Source organism: Muntiacus reevesi, chromosome 22 (genome assembly GCF_963930625.1).
Source record: "Muntiacus reevesi chromosome 22, mMunRee1.1, whole genome shotgun sequence".
NCBI lineage: Eukaryota > Metazoa > Chordata > Mammalia > Artiodactyla > Cervidae > Muntiacus > Muntiacus reevesi.
In genome coordinates, this window is record NC_089270.1 from 45,276,465 (window position 1) to 45,294,713 (window position 18,249).

The window sequence follows — 18,249 nt, forward strand, 5'->3', positions numbered from 1 at the left end:
GATGTGACACCACTTTTCATCTCCTTGGTGGTATCTTTCTTTCTAAGCAAATAAAGCATCTGCTTGTCTCTTCACAAGAAAATTGGAAATTACTGTCCTTCTAATGACAAATATTTACTTCTCCAATGTCAAATTTACGTGACACTGCTCTGTTTTTGAGAGTTTCTATTTATACAGTTACTTTCCATTTCAATGCTTAATTGTAATGTAATCTTTTCTAAGACAATGAGCAGCATTTAAACTTGTTGGCCTAGTACCAAGAGTGGATGCAACTCAATGTAAGGGACAGGCTGGACACCTTTGACCACGTTTGCCATGCTCGGACAATGGCATTTGCCTCATGACTGCAGCTTGGCGACTGAAGTTTTGGGACCCCATCCATCCCCCATGCACCCTAATCTCAAAGAAGTTAATGTGATAAAACAGGCAACTTAGATGGTTCAATTATGGAAGCGGCTACAATCTGTTGAGAATTTTCTCTATATCTGGCAAGATACTAAACTCTTGCCAAGACCTAATATCTAGCAGACTTCACAGCAAACCAAGATGTATGTGCAGATTAGAAAGTTTAACCATGTTAACAAAATTTTCCCAGATGACACAGCTAGGTAAATTCCAGAGCAAAGATTTCCATCCAGACAGAGGCCCTTCTATCCACCCACTCTATGGTTCTCTCAGGCCATATCAGTCGTGGGCACATCAACTGCAGGCTGCTTTTGAGAGCTAAAGAGGCTCTCAAAGTGTTATCTAAAATAGCTCAACCATATCCAGTCTTCTGTAATGAGTTGATGAAAATAATTTATAAATTAACATCCATTAAATGCAAATGGCTGCCTCTTAAAGGGACTCCCCCATTTGATTTCTGCCTTCATAACCACTGGGAAGTTGGTGTGGCTGGCTACATCCTCACCACAACAATGGAAGGGTGAAATCATCAGCATTTTCTGATCGAAGCCTACCTAAGAGCTGAGATGACTTGCCTAGTGACAGTGGAAGGGCATTCACAGCAAAAATATGGACTCAGATCAACTCAAACCTTAGTCTCCTGGCTCTTAGGCTTGCTCTTTAACATGGAGGGTGAATGGATATAGACCTATTTTTTTTAAAGACCGTGAATGTTGTTTTACTCTCCCAATGTTAGGAGACAGGCACGTCTTTAGTGCATGGGAGCCCCCAGTCCCCAGCGCCTCAGAGGCCTGGCCACTCTGAGACCAGCCAAGGCAGAGGGGGACTGGAAGCCAGCAAGCCGGCCTGCAGAGAGCCGTGGTGCTGAGCGAACTCCTGTGGCTTTGTAATGCGGGCGATTCTATTTCCATGGACGGTTAAATATGGAATCTGGGAGGAGTTTTGTGTTTATGTTCAGTGGTTTGGGAAACTAAACCCAAAAGAAAGGACTGAGAGGGGGCCTAAGGGCTTTCATGGTCAAGATAAACCCCAGCAAGAAGGAATTACCATGTCCAAATAGTTGAAGATAGCCAGCCTCAAGCCCTAGTCTTTGTGACTCCATGACAATTCTCACAGTTTGCATTTCAGGCACCAGGATAGAGAGTGTTTTAATAAAATGCAATAAACAAATTTTAAAAACTGTTCTCTCAAGTTGTTCGTTCGTTTGATTGGCAAGTGTATATTGACTTACCTCCATGTGCAAAGAGAGGGGGACCGGGGGGAGCAGACCAATTCCCGAGGGCAGCAAGCCCGCGCACTGGGAGAGGCCCAGTTGAGCAGTGCGAAGAGCCTTCTCTGACCTCCTTCTGGCTTTGTTGCAGCTGCAAAGGTGCCTCCCACTACGGCCTCACTAAAGACAGGAAGAGGCGCTCTCAGGATGGCTGCTCAGATGGCAGCGCCAGCCTCACAGCAACAGCACTGTCCCCAGAGATTTCCACAGTTCCCACCGTCTCCTTAATGACAGATGAGCCTGGCCTAGACAACCCTGCCTACGTGTCCGCAGCCGAGGACGGTCAGCCAAACAGCCCCCTGGACTCTGGCCGGAGCAACCGAGCAAGGGGTGAGTCAAACGTGTGGTTGTCCGAGAATGGGCTCCTCCGCCGTGGGACTGCCCTCTGTGAAACGGTCACTGTGGACAGTCCTAGAAATGTTTTGTTTAAGAGGAAATCGTTCTGGTAGTTTTGGCCACAACCCAACGTCCAGTTCTCCAAAGTGAAATGAAACCACGAGGACTTGAGATCATTAGAAACGTGCGTAATCTGACTTGGTGAAAGGAGTTGAAGCTAGACCTGGTGATTCATCACTCCCGCGGCGTCCATACCTTCCCGCCCAGGCAACTCGAGAAAAGTGCTGTTATATTCCATCCGGCCTAGGAAAAACAGACAAGCAGATTTTAAATAAACCGTCCATATTTCATTGTGGAAAACTGAGAACATACAGATAAGCAAATTGTATCATCCCACCACCTAGAAGTAATCACCGTTTTCATTCCATTGTGTGTCTTACCAGCTGTATCCATAAAAGAGACCTTTTTCTCTCTTGTCTTCAGCACGGCCCTTTGAGCGATCCACCATCAGAAGCAGATCCTTTAAAAAAATAAACCGAGCCTTGAGTGTTCTCCGAAGGACAAAGAGTGGAAGTACCGTTGTCAGCCAAGCTGATCAGGGACGAGAGGATTCTGAAAACACCACTGTCCTTGATGGTAAGTTACTTCCCCATGAGGCTGGGCGTGGCCTGGGCTTCCAGAATGACTCCAGGGGTGATGACGATGGGACTAGACCTCACTTTCTATGACACGTCTCTTCCCAAGGGCATGAATATTTTTTACCTTGATTACTCTATATCTTATATAAGTAACCAAAGGCACAAATTACTCCCCCCCCTTTTTCTTCTGGCTAAGTTGGGTACTTGTCGCGGCTCACGGGCTTCTCTACCTCTGCATGGCTGTTAATTGCTCCACCACACATGCGATCTTAGTTCCTAAACCAGGGGTCATCCCCTGCATTGGAAGGCAGATTCCCAATGACTGGACCATCCAGGAAAGTCCCTATTGTTCTCTTTTTACATAGATTGAGGGAAAAGATTTTGGAACCCTTACTTTCAGGTCTTAGCTTAGTGTATATAAAGAATAATATGGTTAAGTGAAGAGCAGTTAGAACAGAGCCTGGCACATGGTAAATGCTATATGAGTATTTATTCTTATTACCACCTTGCGTGATGTGTGATTCTGAGGGTTTTCTATGTATTAATTCATGTACTCCTCAACAACTCTATGAGGGAGCTACAGTTATCATCCCTGTTTTATAGATGAGGAAACTGAGGTACCAGGCAGTTACTTAGTTTGCCCCTTCTGAAGTTGGAATCTGAATAACGTGGCTCTAAAATTCATGCAAAGAAAGTTTCTGGATCTTAGATTCTGTATCTTTTTTCCAACATAAATGGAGCTGAGAAAATCCTGTCCTGTCCTTTTATTTTCATCTTACATTAGAACTTCACAGCAGTAACAGTAATAACTAAAAGAATTCTTTTGAGCTTTCCTGGGTGCCAGATAGTGCTCTAAGGCATTTAAAGGTCGCAATGATAAGAGATGGGGATTGTGATTCTCAGTTTACAGAAGAAACCAAGATTTAGAGAGACTGGGTAACTAGCCCGAAGTCACCCAACTGGAAAATGGCAGTCCTGGGATTTTAATTTGTGTTCTCTGGCTCCGGAGCCCACTGGTTTACTCACTGGATTAAAGTGCCCTCCGCTCCTTCAAGGTCGGGGAGTGAAAGAAAGTGAAAGTATTAGTCGCTCCCTCGTGTCCGACTCTTTGTGACCCCGTGGACGGTAGCCCACCGGGCTCCTCTGTCCGTGGAATTCTCCAGGCAAGGATACTGGAGTGGGTTGCCATTCCCTTCTCCATGGGGTCTTCCCAACCCAGGGATCGAACCCGGGTCTCCTGCATTGCAGGCAGATTCTTTCCCCTCTGAGCCACCAGGGAAGCCCCCTCAAGGTTGGGGGGTAAACCCCAAACGTCTGTCTTTATCATGTTTTCAGAGAACTTTGAGCAGTTGTATAAGACCCCCCTTACATCTCTTACCCTGTACATATACTACATGCTTAAACACTGTCTTTCTCTCCCTTCCATGTTGTTGTCCAACCTGTCCTCTTCCTTGCCTTCAGCTGGCATCCTAATTTCTCTTTCCAGGCTCAGTATCGGCTTTGCCTCCTCCTGGGAGCCCTCCGTGACTGCCCCAGTCCTCTCGCCTTTGTGTTCTTAAAGCACCTGTATCTCTGTTACAGCAATGTCACCTTTTATTGTAACTCTACCAGTGGGAGCAGGGGTTCTTTATCTAAGTCTTTGTGTTCTCAAGGCCAAGCACAGTATCTAGTACATAATAGTTTTCACCGAATGTTTCTGCAATGAATAAAAGGATTATAACTTCCTTTCTGCCAGTCTTCCCCCTTATTAAAGACTCCTTAATTCCATTCCACATAAAGTTTTCTCTCGCCTGAATAAGACTGATTTGCATGTTTATTGCAGAAACTTTTAAAAATAAGAGATTACTATGTGTATGACATTGGCCTGAGCTTTGTGCTTTTTTAAAATTGAAGTATAGTTGATTTACAATATTGTATTAGTTTCAGATGTACAACATAGTGATTCATTATTTTTATAGGTTATACTCCATTTAAAGTTATTATAAAATATTGACTATATTCACTGTGCTGTACAATATTTCCTTATAGCTTTGCTTATTTTGCATAAGCAGTTTATATCTTTTTCCCTGTTGTGTTTCCCTCTCCCCACTGGGTACATACTAGTTTGATCTCTATATATGTGGATCTGTTTTTTCATTTTTGTTTTCATTTTCCAGATTCCACATGGAATAACATAAAGTGTTTGTATTTTTCTATCTGACTTATTTTACTTAGCATAAAATCCTCAGGTCCATCTACACTGTTGTAAATAGCAGAAGTCCATTCTTTTCATGGCTGAGTAGTATTCCAGTATACATACCACATCTTCTTTTTTCATCTGTTGATGGACACTTAGGTTGCTTCCACCTCTCGGTTATCTTGGTAAATAGTGCAGCTGTGAACATTGGAGTCCATGTATCTTTTCAGATTAATGTTTCTGTTTTCTTTGGATGTATACCCAGAAATGGAATTGCTGGGTCATAGGATAGTTCTATTTTTAGTTGTTTGAAAGCCTCCCTATTGTTTTCTGTAGTGGCTACATCAGTTTACATTCCCATCAACAGTGTACCATGTTCCCTTTTCTCTTCAATCTCACCAACATTTGTTATTTGAAGAATTTTTGATGATAGCCATTCTGACAGGTGCGAGGTGATTAACAATGTTGAGCATCTTTCCATATGCCTGTTGGCCAGCTGTATGTCTTTAGAAAAATACCTATTTGTATCTTCTCCCCTTTTTAAATCAGGTTATTTGGTTTTTTTGATAGAATTGCATGAGCTGTTTATATATTTAGGCTCAGTGATTTTATATAAGAAACTGCCTGCCTATGCAGGAGACACAGGAAATACAGCTTCAATCCCTGGGTCAGGAAGATCCCCTGGAGAAGGAAATGGCAGCCCACTCTGGTGTCGTTGCCTAGGGAATCCCATGGAAAGAGGTGCCTGGCAGGCTACAGTCCACAGGGTCACAAAGAGCCAGAAACAACTGAAGCAGCTTAGGACGCATGGAGGACTTTCATACAAAGATTACAAAATCTAATTCCTGGCTCCAAGGGGTTCATTGAAGACTAACAGAAGATAAAATACCATGAAGAGTGAGATATAAATAAATGAAAATGGGGGCCACCAGAAGAGACACACCACTTCCCAATGGGACAGTGTAGTCCATGTTTAAGGGGCAGTTATGACCTGGACAGGCACTGGGATCTTGACTGTATGTTGGGAAGTTGGGGAAGATGAGGTTAAAGCTGGATTAGAAGAGTCCTGGGGACCATTTAGGAGTCTTGACTTGGGGCAGCGAACACACCTGAATGCTTTTGCATCGAGTTACAGCAGAATCGAAACTTTATTTCACGAAGATGAAGACTGCAGCTACATTATGTGTACAGGGGCTTTGCATGGGAGAGAAGGAAATTTCCTTTTCTGCTCCAGGACCTACTACTTAACAATGGGGGAGTGACTAAGATTCAGTGAGGTTGGTACAGGATTTGTGAGGTAACAGAGATTTCAAAAATAACTTTAGGGTCCCATTGCTTCAGTAACCCATGGTTAGTGTGGTGAACTTCCATGGTTTATCCATCATTTTCTTATCGGTAAAGAGATTGGCTTTAATATTTATCAGTCATATGACCTGGATGGTTTACTTGACTCCTGTAAGCTTTAGCATCTCATCATCTAAAAAAAACAGGGATAATAATAACCTAGTTCCAATCTTAATCTATTGTGAAGACTAAATAAACAAAAATATCATTCAAATTGCTTAGCTGAATGGTCAGCATATAATAAACACTTGGTAAATGATACTATATTCCTTGGTCCTTAAGTAAGGACACAATATTGGACAACTGTTTCTTTTCAGACCAGCACCGAGTGGGAATTAAAAATTTCATTAACTCTTGAAGGTCTCATTATTGTGGCTATAATTAACATTTTCAACTATGACTGAGTATGTCCTTTCAGACTATCAAAACAAACGGCCTTGATTGGTTTAGATTTGGGAGCATGGTTTTTGTAACTCCGTTGGGAGAAGCGTAGAAAGGGAGGGGGAGAAGAGCAAAAATCAGCAGCTTTGATGATTATTTCCAAATCTTTCTTAGCTCAAAATGAGTTTTTTAAAGAACTTCCATCCCCTTGTCACCAGACCTGTTCCAACAAATACTTGTGGATAACGCCTACTTAAGGTAATCAAAGCAGTTTAGACATTAATTGAACTTGATCACTCAAGCACTGTTAGCACCAGGAGCTGACAGATGAAGATTGCTGCCCACAGCCTTACAACAAAGCCCAATTGCTTACATTAAATCAAATCCCAACGGCAGTCAAGGGCCCACATTTACAATGTCTCCGGCTACCTCTGGCCACTAAATTTTTTTGTTTATCATGCTCTATAGTACTTAGAAATAATTTTAATTCTTTCTGTATTGTTCCTAGAGAGTTGAGTACTTGTTAGTGAGCTTGGAGTTTATTAGGGAAAATGCAGTAAGGTCATGAGATTTGAAAATAGTCACAAGGAGTGTTTTATGTAGAACTAGGCCTACAGTTTTGATCTTTCCCAGTGATATAATTAAGGGAGAATCTTAGGGCAATGGCTGCTGTCAGCAGCTCCAGGAGACAAAAGTAACCCCACCTTCAATGTCCAGACTCCAGCCTCCAGCATCTGGGGAAGAGCTGCGGCTCCTGGCACGCTGGGTGTCGTGTGGCCAGCTGGTGTTGCCTCTGTACCCGTCTATTCCCACCGAGGCGGAGAACCATGCCAGTTGGTACTGCTGGCTCAATAGAGTGTGTGTCTATAGAGCAAGTCCCTTGTGGGCCTGCTGCCAGCTGTGAAGGGGGGAGCCTAACAGGAGCCCCAGGTGCTGACCCGGTTCTGGGGGCCACCACTGAACTGCCACCTCCAGCCGGTCATGTCACTTCTGTTCTCCCAGCTCACACATCCTCACTTGAGAAATAAAGGTTTGACTGTGGCTAACTTTATTTTCTGGGGCTCCAAAATCACTGCAGATGGTGATTGCAGCCATGAAATTAAAAGACGCTTACTCCTTGAAAGGAAAGTTATGACCAACCTAGACAGCATATTAAAAAGCAGAGACAGTACTTTGTCAACAAAGGTCCATCTAGTCAGGGCTATGGTTTTTCCAGTGGTCGTGTATGGATATGAGAGTTGGACTATAAGGAAAGCTGAGCACCGAAGAGTTGATGCTTTTGAACTGTGATCTTGGAGAAGACTCTTGAGTCCCTTGGACTGCAAGGAGATCCAACCAGTCCATCCTAAAGGAGATCAGTCCTGGGTGTTCAGTGGAAGGACTGATGCTGAAGCTGAAACTCTAATACTTTGGCCACCTGATGCGAAGAGCTGACTCATTAGAAAAGTCCCTGATGCTGGGAGGGATTGAGTGCAGGAGGAGAAGGGGATGACAGAGGATGAGATGGTTGAATTGCATCACCAACTCGATGGACATGGGTTTGGGTGAACTCCGGGAGTTGGTGATAGATAGGGAGGCCTGGCGTGTTGCGTTTCATGGGTTCGCAAAGAGTCGGACATGACTGAGCGACTGAACTGAACTGATGGCTGTCAAACTGCACAGCCTGAAATGGTCTTCTGTGTGTGGGCTCAGGGGATGGGGGCAGGGGAACCTGTGAAAGACTTCCCAGGGGAAGGGTCCTCAGTGAAAAGATAAGGTTTGGAAACCCCAGCCTAGATCTCTGAATCTCCTTCTGGCTCTGAATTCAGCAATGCAAGCTGATCAGGGATGAACCCCTTGACACCACCAGCTGGGTCTGGGGCCGCTTTTCCTGATTGTGAATTAAGCCGTTTGACTTCCCTTCACTGACAGCACAGGTGGATAGAGAGCCTGCTTTTCATTGAGACTGAAAGGCAGGGCCTCCCAGGAGGAAACCTTCAAAATGATCAGAAAGAGCAGAAGAACCGGTTTGTTCTGTTTTTTCCCCTTGATAAGTAAGTGAGCAAACTGTGGTCCATTCCATAATGACTGTTCATTCATTCCTCTTTGCTCAATAAACACTGGACAAAGTCTCCTATGTACAGAGATCTGTGCACAGACCAAAGAAACAAGGGTCTTAGAGTCCAATGGTGAGTATAAGAAATGGGCATGAGTAATAATGATAGTAATAGAAGGCTCAGTGCCCTGAGAAATACAGCTTTGTGGGAAATAGGAAATTGAGAGAGAGCAGGGGAGGAGGGAGGAGGGCAGAGTTTAATTGGAAGGGATCATTTCATGCAGGCCTTGAAGGAAAAATTGGGTTTAGGCCTAGGATGGAAAACATTCCAGGCAGAGAAACTTATGCTGGCTCAGAGGCAGGAAGATGGAAAACATGTACAAAGAATGATGAATAGTTTAGTTTGGCTGGAACCAAAAGCCTGGCAAGAAGAGAAGTGGTTGGAAATGGCCGTTGGTGGGTGTCTTAAATAAACATTCTTTGTCCATTTTAGTCTTTCCAAGGTTATATCACCTGATTCCAGATGGTGAAATTACCAGCATCAAGATCAATCGAATGGATCCCAATGAAAACCTCTCCATTAGGCTTGTGGGAGGCAGTGAAACCCCGCTGGTCCATATCATTGTCCAGCACATTTATCGTGATGGGGTGATAGCCAGAGATGGCCGGCTCCTGCCAGGAGACATCATCCTAAAGGTAGAGGAGCCATGATAATGGGCTTAATAAGAGTCATTTCTAAGCAAATCCCTGGATGCATGGGTTAGGGTTATGATGGGTGAGTGGTTGGACAGATAAGTAAAACACTAACATAAATGTGGAACAGTCACTTTCCATAGTTATTAGGTTGATATGAGTCTTCATAGAAGATTAGTAATTTGCAATAGGTCCCTAACCCTTCTGTCTGTCTGGTTCTGATCTCTTTCTCTCTGTATAAATACTATCTCTATATCATTTTGTCTCTGCTCTCCTCCTTTCTCTCCTCCTGTTTCCCCCTCCCCTTACTTTCTCCACCTCTTCAGTCTTTTCTCTCCCTTCTTCTCCTCCCTCCTCATTCTTCCTCTCCTACCCCTTTCTCCTACTCTAAGTACAATAACATAAAACAATATAAAACTGCAGCATATATCTTCTTAAGTTGTTTTTAGAGCAGATTACTGGAACATTTTCTGTTTTATCTAATCACTCACATTCACACACTCCCCTAAAGTAAATTTCCTATAGCTTAATGACCCTTCACCAAAGAAAAAAAAATCCCTAAGCTATTCTGCCAACCCACAGACATTCCAGGGGAGACAGGTGGTAGAACAGAACGCCTTGGGCATTACTGTCCTCTGAGGCTTGGCTGAGGGTAAGGATGCTCGGGAAGAATTTTCAGACGAAGAGAAAGGACAAAGGAAGAGTTGTTTATCAGACAGAAGTCTAACATGTGCCAAAAGCGATAAGGAAAAATCCCTCCCTTGGTCATATATTTCCTGTCTGACCCTCAGATGACAGTTTCATCCTATCCCTTCTGGGTTGCTGACAGGCCAGCTCCTAACACATTATGTGCTATTTCTCTGGCAAAGGAATTCTTATTTTTTGGAATAAGAGGAGAAAGAATTTGAAGCAGTTATTGTAGAAACATTGATATTCCCACTGGCCTCCGAGATGGAGTACGAGGCAGGGCCCATCAACCTCAGGGGATGGTTGGCCATGCAATTAGCAACATTCTGCATGGCTTTCCTCCAGTTCTATGGAAGCTATGCTGCCTGGGAGGGTTGCATAAGGAAAACATTTTGATTCTTGTGGCCTTCAGCTGGCACTTGCAAGCAAAAAAGCTGCCAGGACTGTTTAGCAGGCGACCGTGACTTTCTCTTGGCCTGGGTGTGATGGGGAAAACTGGACATGGGATAAGATGACAGAGCAGAGCAAGGTCTTTGAGCTTACCTGTGCTTGAACAACAGTTCTGAGCCTCGTCCATGCACGAAGGAGCCTCTGTGCATCCCTGGAGATGCAGCAGAGGACGGGCAATTGTACGCGGCAGGCAGGCCCTGGAAAATCTCGCTCCGCGACTCTTCTAACAGTTGGCTGCAAGTGCAAGAAATCTTCCCAAACCATAGAAATTCAAGAAGGTTGTTTCTCTTCTGTGGGGCCTCCTTCCTTAGGAACAGAGTAAAGTGCTGCTGTGAAATTATTTTCTTCCCAAGCAGTGACCACCACTGTGGGCCAAAACCTTGAGGCTGGGTCTGCCTAGAGTAATTAAAACCAGAAAGCCCCACACAGCATCAGTCCCACAGATTACTGGTGAGGCCCACAAATGAGTGGGCCAAGCTGGAGGACCTTTAAGCAGTTTAATAAAGTGACCGAGCCTTTCAGTAAAGGAGCCTAGTGCTTCCATTTACATCCATTCATTTGAAATAGTACAGAGATTTTTTTTCTCTTTTGTTGAGAACATGGGCAAAAGACCTTGTAGGAGGCCACCTGGAGACTTCACAGATGTACACACTGTCACACACATTCACACACTTGCTGAAACACAAACACATGTATGTACACACACATTCTCTGTGTCTCACACATACACAACCAGTGAAACGTAGAAATTTCAGTACAGGTGACCTAGGGAGAAAAATTCATTTGGATGAGATGTTTGGAAAGAAAATGCCAACTAGTTTGATTTAAATAGCACTTTAACATAATCATTAATCAAAAATTTTCTTTTCTACTTTGGCCTTTTCCCACCTTTTCTTCCTTTTCCTTCCTCCCTCAGCCAAAAAATAAGTTTAGCAAGCAACAGAAAGGAGAGTTAGGACTGTATAAACTTGAGGGCCTATGTAAGGAGATGGCTGAGAAAAGATTCTGTCTGCGGAGACAGACAGTTGCAAAGGTGTGCAGATAACAGGGGAGGAAAGCTGGGTTACCAGTCCTGTGGGAAGATGAAGGTATTTGGGCATTTGGACAGAGAAGGTGGCAGAGCAGAGTGGTCCTTTAGGAAGGGCGCTGGTGGCTCTGTAGGCAGGGCCTTTTAGGCAGGACTGTGGCAGGTGAAGCTGATGGCTCGGTGGCGCTCCCCTTCCTCCAGGTCAACGGGATGGACATCAGCAACGTCCGGCACAACTACGCCCTGCGCCTCCTGCGGCAGCCGTGCCACGTGCTGCGGTTGACGGTGCTCCGGGAGCGGAAGTTCCGGAGCAGGAGCGACGAACAGCCCCCGGATGCCTACGGGCCCCGGGATGACAGTTTCCACGTGATCCTCAACAAAAGCAGCCCGGAGGAGCAGCTCGGAATAAAACTGGTGCGCAAGGTGGATGAACCTGGGGTGTTTATTTTCAACGTGCTGGACGGTGGCGTGGCAGACAGACATGGCCAGCTGGAGGAGAATGACCGTGTGTTAGCCATCAATGGACATGACCTTCGTTATGGTAGCCCAGAGAGCGCAGCTCATCTGATTCAGGTAGGTCACAGATGATGACAAGACCCTGGTCAGAAACTGCCAGCATGAGCAAGAACGCTCATCACGGTGATCTACCCTGTTTCTACCCCGGGTAACACACAGTGCCTCCTTTTCACAGAGTCAAGAGTGATGGGCCAGGTAAGAACATTGCTCCAGCAAATGATGTGTCTCAGGGTCATGGTCATTCTGTTAGGGTTGCCAGCCATCCGGTCTGACTGCAGGTAGACACTTTGGGCTCTGTTGCAGCCTCACCAGGTTCAGATCACTCAGGGTCAGCAGGGTCGCATCATCCTTGTACCCATATGGTAGTCACAGACCTCGGGGTCACTCAAATACACTCTGAGGACATCCGATGTGCTACCCCCGGAGAAGCTGTGCCATGGGCTCTTCAGTGATCCTGTGGACCAGAGACCACGGTCGGATTGGCTAAGGTGGAGTCCCGTCTCCGTGGCTGAGTCCAGCCCCCTTCAAAAGCCCGTGGGACTCAAATATGAGCCCAAGGAAGCCCTCCGTAAGAGAGGCATACAAATTATTATTACTCAGGCAAATAGAGCTCATGACAGCCTGACACTGGTTCAGACTAATTCACTCTCCTGACAGGCATGATGCCACCAAGCCCCAGCCTGCATCTTGTTAACTTCAGCTGGATGACCTTGAGTGTTTGTTGATGGTTTTCTCTTTAAATTGAAGTATAGTGGATTTACAATGTTGTGTTAGTTTCAGGCATACAGCAAAATGATTCAGTTTTACGTGTATATATATACATATTCAGTTCAGTCGCTCAACCATGTCCAACTCTGCAGCCCCATGGACTGCACGTGTACCTGTATATATATATACATATATAATTTTATATATGTATAAAATGTATTCTTTTTCAGATTCTTTTCCCTTACAGGTTATTGCAAAATATTGAGTATAGTTTCCTGTGCTGTACAGTAGGTCCTTGTGATTATGCATTCTACATACAGTGGTATATATATGTTAATCCCAAACTCTTAATTTATCCCTCCCCTCCCCTTTGGTAACAATAAGTCAGAGGATTTATTTCTGTTTTTTAAATAATTTCATTAATATAATTTTTTAGATTCTACATATTAGCAGAATCATATGATATTTGTATTTTTCTGTCTGACCTCACTTAATATGATAATCTCTAGGTCCATCCATATTGCTGCAAATGGGATTTTTTCATTCTTGATTTTATGAAAAAAGTAATATTTTTCATTGAGCTGAGTAATATTTCATTATACATATACCATCCTTTCTTATCCATTCTTCTGTTGAATATTAGATTGTGTTCATGCCTTGATTGTTATAAATAGTGGTGCTATGAACATAGGGGTGCATGTATCTTTTTTTTTTGCATGTATCTTTTTAAATTATAATTTTCTCCAGGTTAGGTGTGGGATTGCCGGATCATATGATAACTCTGTTTAGTTTAAGAAACTTGCACACTGTTCTCCATAGTGGCTGTTACCAATTTACATTTCCACCAACAGTGTAAGAAGGTTCCCCTTTCTCCACACCCTCGCCAGCATTTATTTGTAGACTTTTTGATGATGGCTGTTCTGACTGATGTGAGGTGATAACCTCAATTGTAGTTTTAGTTTGTCTTTCTCTAATAATTAGTGATGTTGAACATTTTTTTCGTGTGTCTGTTGGCTATCTGTATATCTTCTTTGGAGAAACATCCACTCAGATCTTCTGCTGGTTTTTTGATTGGATTATTTGTTTTTCACCATGAGTTTTTCTAATATTCACTGACCTTCCAGTTTCATTCCTAGAGACAGGCTTTGTTCTGGACTCTTATATTCTAACCCTTCAGTTTACTTCATTTAGCCAAAATGTATTAAGTTTTTGCTTCTTGCCTAGTTCTGGATCAGGTTGAGAGAACAGGGAGATGATAACCTCTTAGGTTGCTCTCCCAAAGGAGCCCACAGTCTAGTAGAGGAGGTGGGTTTTTTCTTTTTTTTTTTTTTTTTTCAGTGGGTTTTGTCATACATTGATATGAATCAGCCATAGAGTTACACGTATTCCCCATCCCGATCCCCCCTCCCACCTCCCTCTCCACCCGATTCCTCTGGGTCTTCCCAGCCCACCAGGCCCGAGCACTTGACTCATGCATCCCACCTGGGCTGGTGATCTGTTTCACTATAGATAATATACATGCTGTTCTTTCGAAACATCGAGGAGGTGGGTTTTTTCTAAATGACTGCCTTGTGGTGTGATAGTGTATCATGGAGAGATTAAGCATGGTACTGGTTCAGACAAAGGAGAGATTTTTTTACTTAGTGGGGTCTAGAAATTCTTCACAGAGAAGGAAAATCTTGAACTGGGGTTTTGAGGTTCTCTAAGTGGTTGAGGCTGGAGAAGGAAATGGCAACCCACTCCCGTGTTCTTGCCTGGAGAATCCCAGGGATGGGGGAGCCTGGTGGGCTGCTGTCTATGGGGTCACACAGAGTCAGACACGACTGAAGTGACTTAGCAGTAGCAGGTGGTTGAGGCAGGGAGGGTCATTCTAAGGAGATACAACACAAAAGAACGTTTCCCCAAAAGCCAGTTAGGGAAATGGTTAACACCTGGAGTGTGGCATACAGTTTTAAAAGCAACAATAGATAAGGCAGGAGTGGCAGGTAAGGACCAGCTCATGTAGAGTTTTCTAAGTCATGCCAGGAAGTTCAGACTTGGCCCCTAAGGCCATGAGGTATCACTGCAAGGGTTTAAGAAAGAAAGTGACATGATTTTGTAGAAAGATCTTTCTAGAGGCAGTGGAAAGCTGATGGGAGAGGGACAGGAATGGAGGCCTTAAGATGTGTTTGCTATTATCCATACATTATGTCAGCTTCCCCCTGGTGGCTTAGAATGAAGAAGTATTCATTCTTCAAGCATAGATAGAGAGTCAGCAGCAGTGGTTGAGTGGTGTATCAACGTTCCACAGAGGATGACAGTCAGAAACAGAGCCTTCCCTCAAGGACTTGATCATCTCAGTACAAACACATCTCCCTCCCCTTGGCTTCCGGTCATGGACTTCTTCCAGATGTTGGCAACTCTTCACTATTGTGCATAGAATCTTATCTCTATGTTTGTTTTTTTTTTTTTTTGAGGAGTACCAAGTAGTGGATGAGATTATTGTCATTTTAGATGTGAAAAGCCTGAAGCAGAGGGTGCCAGGGGACTTCCCCCGTTTCTTCCATCCATCAGGACAGGAAGGATGCTTGGTGCTTCGGCCCCTGATCTGGGGCTTTTGATGGTGTCTCAGTTCCAAGGTCATTCTCAATCTGGTGGATGCCCATCTGCCCTAAGTGGCCTGAGGTCATGCCCTGTGGAGCAGATGAAGAACAAGCTAGAGTTACAAGAGGCATTTCCTTCTGGAGTTTATGTCACCCATTCCCAAGTTCACATGCCCAGTCCCAACTTTTCTGAACACCACACTTACGTGGCCAACTGCCTACTTGGTATCTCCATGTGAGTGTCTGAAAGGCATCTCAAATTTAATATTCAAAAGTGGAACCTTGGCCTCTCCACTCTCCACCCCTTGCCAAACCTGCTCTTCCCCTCAGTCTTTCCTTAACTCTAGAAATGACATCATTTACTCAGTTACTAAGAGCAACAAGTGTCTTGACTCTCTTCCATATCCCTTGCCTGTAGGCTATCTCACCACCTCCGCAGCTTCCATCAGCCAGGCCGCCATCGCCTTTAGTCTGGGCTGCTGCAAGAACCTCTTAACTGGTCTCCTTGCTTCCATCTCCACCCTCATACAGCATTTAGAATGACCACTTTACAGAGTTAATCCCACCATATCACTTTCCTGCCCTCAGTCATCCAGTGCTTCCCAAGACACTTCTTTTCTTTTCTTTTTTTTTTTTCATTTATTTTTATCACCAGCCCAGGTTGGATGCGTGAAACAAGTGCTCGGGCCTGGTGCACTGGGAAGACCAAGACACTTATTTTCAAATATCAAATCCTTACAGTGGCCAGCAGAGCCATGTAATCTGGTCTTTAGTTGTCTCTCCAACCTCATATCTTAAGCAAATGGGAGGATTTCTGGTATTCTCCCCCTTGCTTAACCATGCTCTTCTTAACATTGCCTTCTTGCTATTGCTACTCCTCAAGCATTTTAGGAACTTCCTCATCCCAAGGCTGATGATCTTGCTGTCCCTCTGAAAGACTCTTCCAGATATCCGCATACTCCCGCACTTCACTCAATGTTACCTCAGAGACCCCTTCACTGACCATCCTGCTTAAAGTAACATCCCCCACCCCCAATTCTATATCCTCTAATCTTGTGTTCTACTAACAAATTATTTGATTAATACCTGCCAATCTAACATAATATAGTACAGTATTCTACCTCAAGCAATTAGAGAAATGCCTGGTGGTAAGAGACACTCAATAAATATTTGAAAGAATAAATTTAGCGGGTTATGTTGGTGTTCAGTGGCTAAGTCATGTCCAACCCTTTGCAATCCCATGAGCTGCAGCACACCAGGCTTCCCAGGCTTCATTATCTCCTGGAGTTTGCTATATAATTCACACATTAATTTCATCTCATAGGGATATTTTTTGTCAAACCATTTAGTGAAGAAAAAGCACCAAATCCACTTTTACATTATTTTTCCCCAAGGTAGAAGTCTTTTTGTCCCCTTGAATTTGTTCAGTTATTATTAGTTGAGCACCTTCTAAACGTCAAGAGGTGTGTAGGACAATAGTGAACAAGACTGACACAGTCCTGGCCTCGTAGAACTTAGAATACATTCCCATCTATCCCCAAATGCGGTCAAGTCAGCACTGAGCAGGTAGTCTAGTCTCTATGTGCCAATGGGTGAGAACAGGAAATAGACAATGTTTATGAAAATATTAATCCATGGAAAATGAAGAGCCCTGCTTTTTTGCTTTATGAAGAAACTGCACTCTCAGCATGCCTTTTCTCTTTAAAAAGCAGACTCGGGTGATCATCAGTTTTTTCCCTGTTACGCCTGTCAACTCCCTCTGCAGGTCAGTCTGTGCAGCTCACAGTCTAGAGATCACCTGCCAACTATCCTTTGCAATAGACAAAAGAAAAACTCCCTTACTCATGTCACTTGGAAAAATCTTGATTACACATGGCATTCTACTTTTGTAGATTAGTAACAGAAAAGGAAAAAATTTTTTCCCTGAGAACGTTAACTTACGAAATAAAATCTTGCTTAACAGTGGGATTTCCTAAAAGATTCCTCTGCTTACCAAACAAAACCAATGTGCTTTGTAGGCAGGGAAAGAAGGGGGAAAAAAAATTGGGCCAAATGAGTTGGAAAAGAAATGGAAAAAGTAGAATGCTGAGCAAACTCAGTTAAGCGACCTCAAGTATGGATTTTATTTGTGAGATACTTGTAACACGCACCCGGCTGGGGGGATTAAACCAAATGCCCTTCAAAAGTTGAGAGTCAAATTTCCAACCAATCTTTGGCTGCACTGGCCTGGTGTGTCCATTCCATGAATCATGTTTGTCTTGCAGAGAAATTCCCAGACAACATGCCCTTTTGGTCATGTTTTCGCCCACAGTCCCACACATTCTACCTTTTTCTACATTATTTCAGGGAAGAGTTATTACAGAGAAGCCACAACTGTTTTAAATTTGACCAACTTTACATATGTGGAGCCCTAACCGTGGCTTACTCAGCAGAAGCCCTAAGTACCAGACCCCAGAGTTAGGTTGAAAGTTGAATGCCTCTAGGAGAGAAACCTGGTGGAGATGGAGGCTTCGCATATTGGGCACTTGACTTATTTAGAACTTAGCACAACTTTGTTTTTATCTGTTGTCAATTTTAGCTTTTTGAGCACCATGACTAGAACTCTGCATGAAAAGGACAACTGTCTGGTGTCATACCTAAAATAATAGAATGAAGAAATACGGCCAGAGATTTCAGACCCTGGGACATCTCAGCACCCCAAACCTGGAAGGTTCCACATATATCTATCCAATGTTCAATATGAGAATGATTTCTGCTGAGAGTTATACCTGCTTTGAGATGCTCTCATCTACCTGCAATTCTGAATCCATGAATACATATCTAGGAGTTCAAATACATATACGGTTACTAAATGAAGAAAGCAATGATGGATTTTAAATTTGAGTATCTCCTCTGTGCCCTTTCTTCTTAGCTAACTTACCATACTTGATGCAGAAGCCGAAATAATTCAAAACCATTTGCAGAGGTTGTGATAAGATGTGTTCTCATTCCTATAGGTCTA

At 43.7% G+C, this 18,249-nt stretch overlaps 1 protein-coding gene across 5 annotated transcripts in view; it reads left to right on the top strand.

Moving 5' to 3' along the window:
• The window catches only part of LNX1 (ligand of numb-protein X 1), a 184,955-nt gene that overhangs the window by 144,029 nt on the left and 22,677 nt on the right, over positions 1-18,249 (top strand). For all 5 annotated transcript variants that reach the window (XM_065913925.1, XM_065913923.1, XM_065913924.1 and 2 more), the window contains 4 exons: positions 1,767-2,005; positions 2,495-2,647; positions 9,079-9,281; positions 11,644-12,015. In XM_065913925.1, coding sequence (XP_065769997.1) covers positions 1,767-2,005; positions 2,495-2,647; positions 9,079-9,281; positions 11,644-12,015 — 967 coding nt within the window. The remainder of the gene's footprint in view (positions 1-1,766; positions 2,006-2,494; positions 2,648-9,078; positions 9,282-11,643; positions 12,016-18,249) is intronic.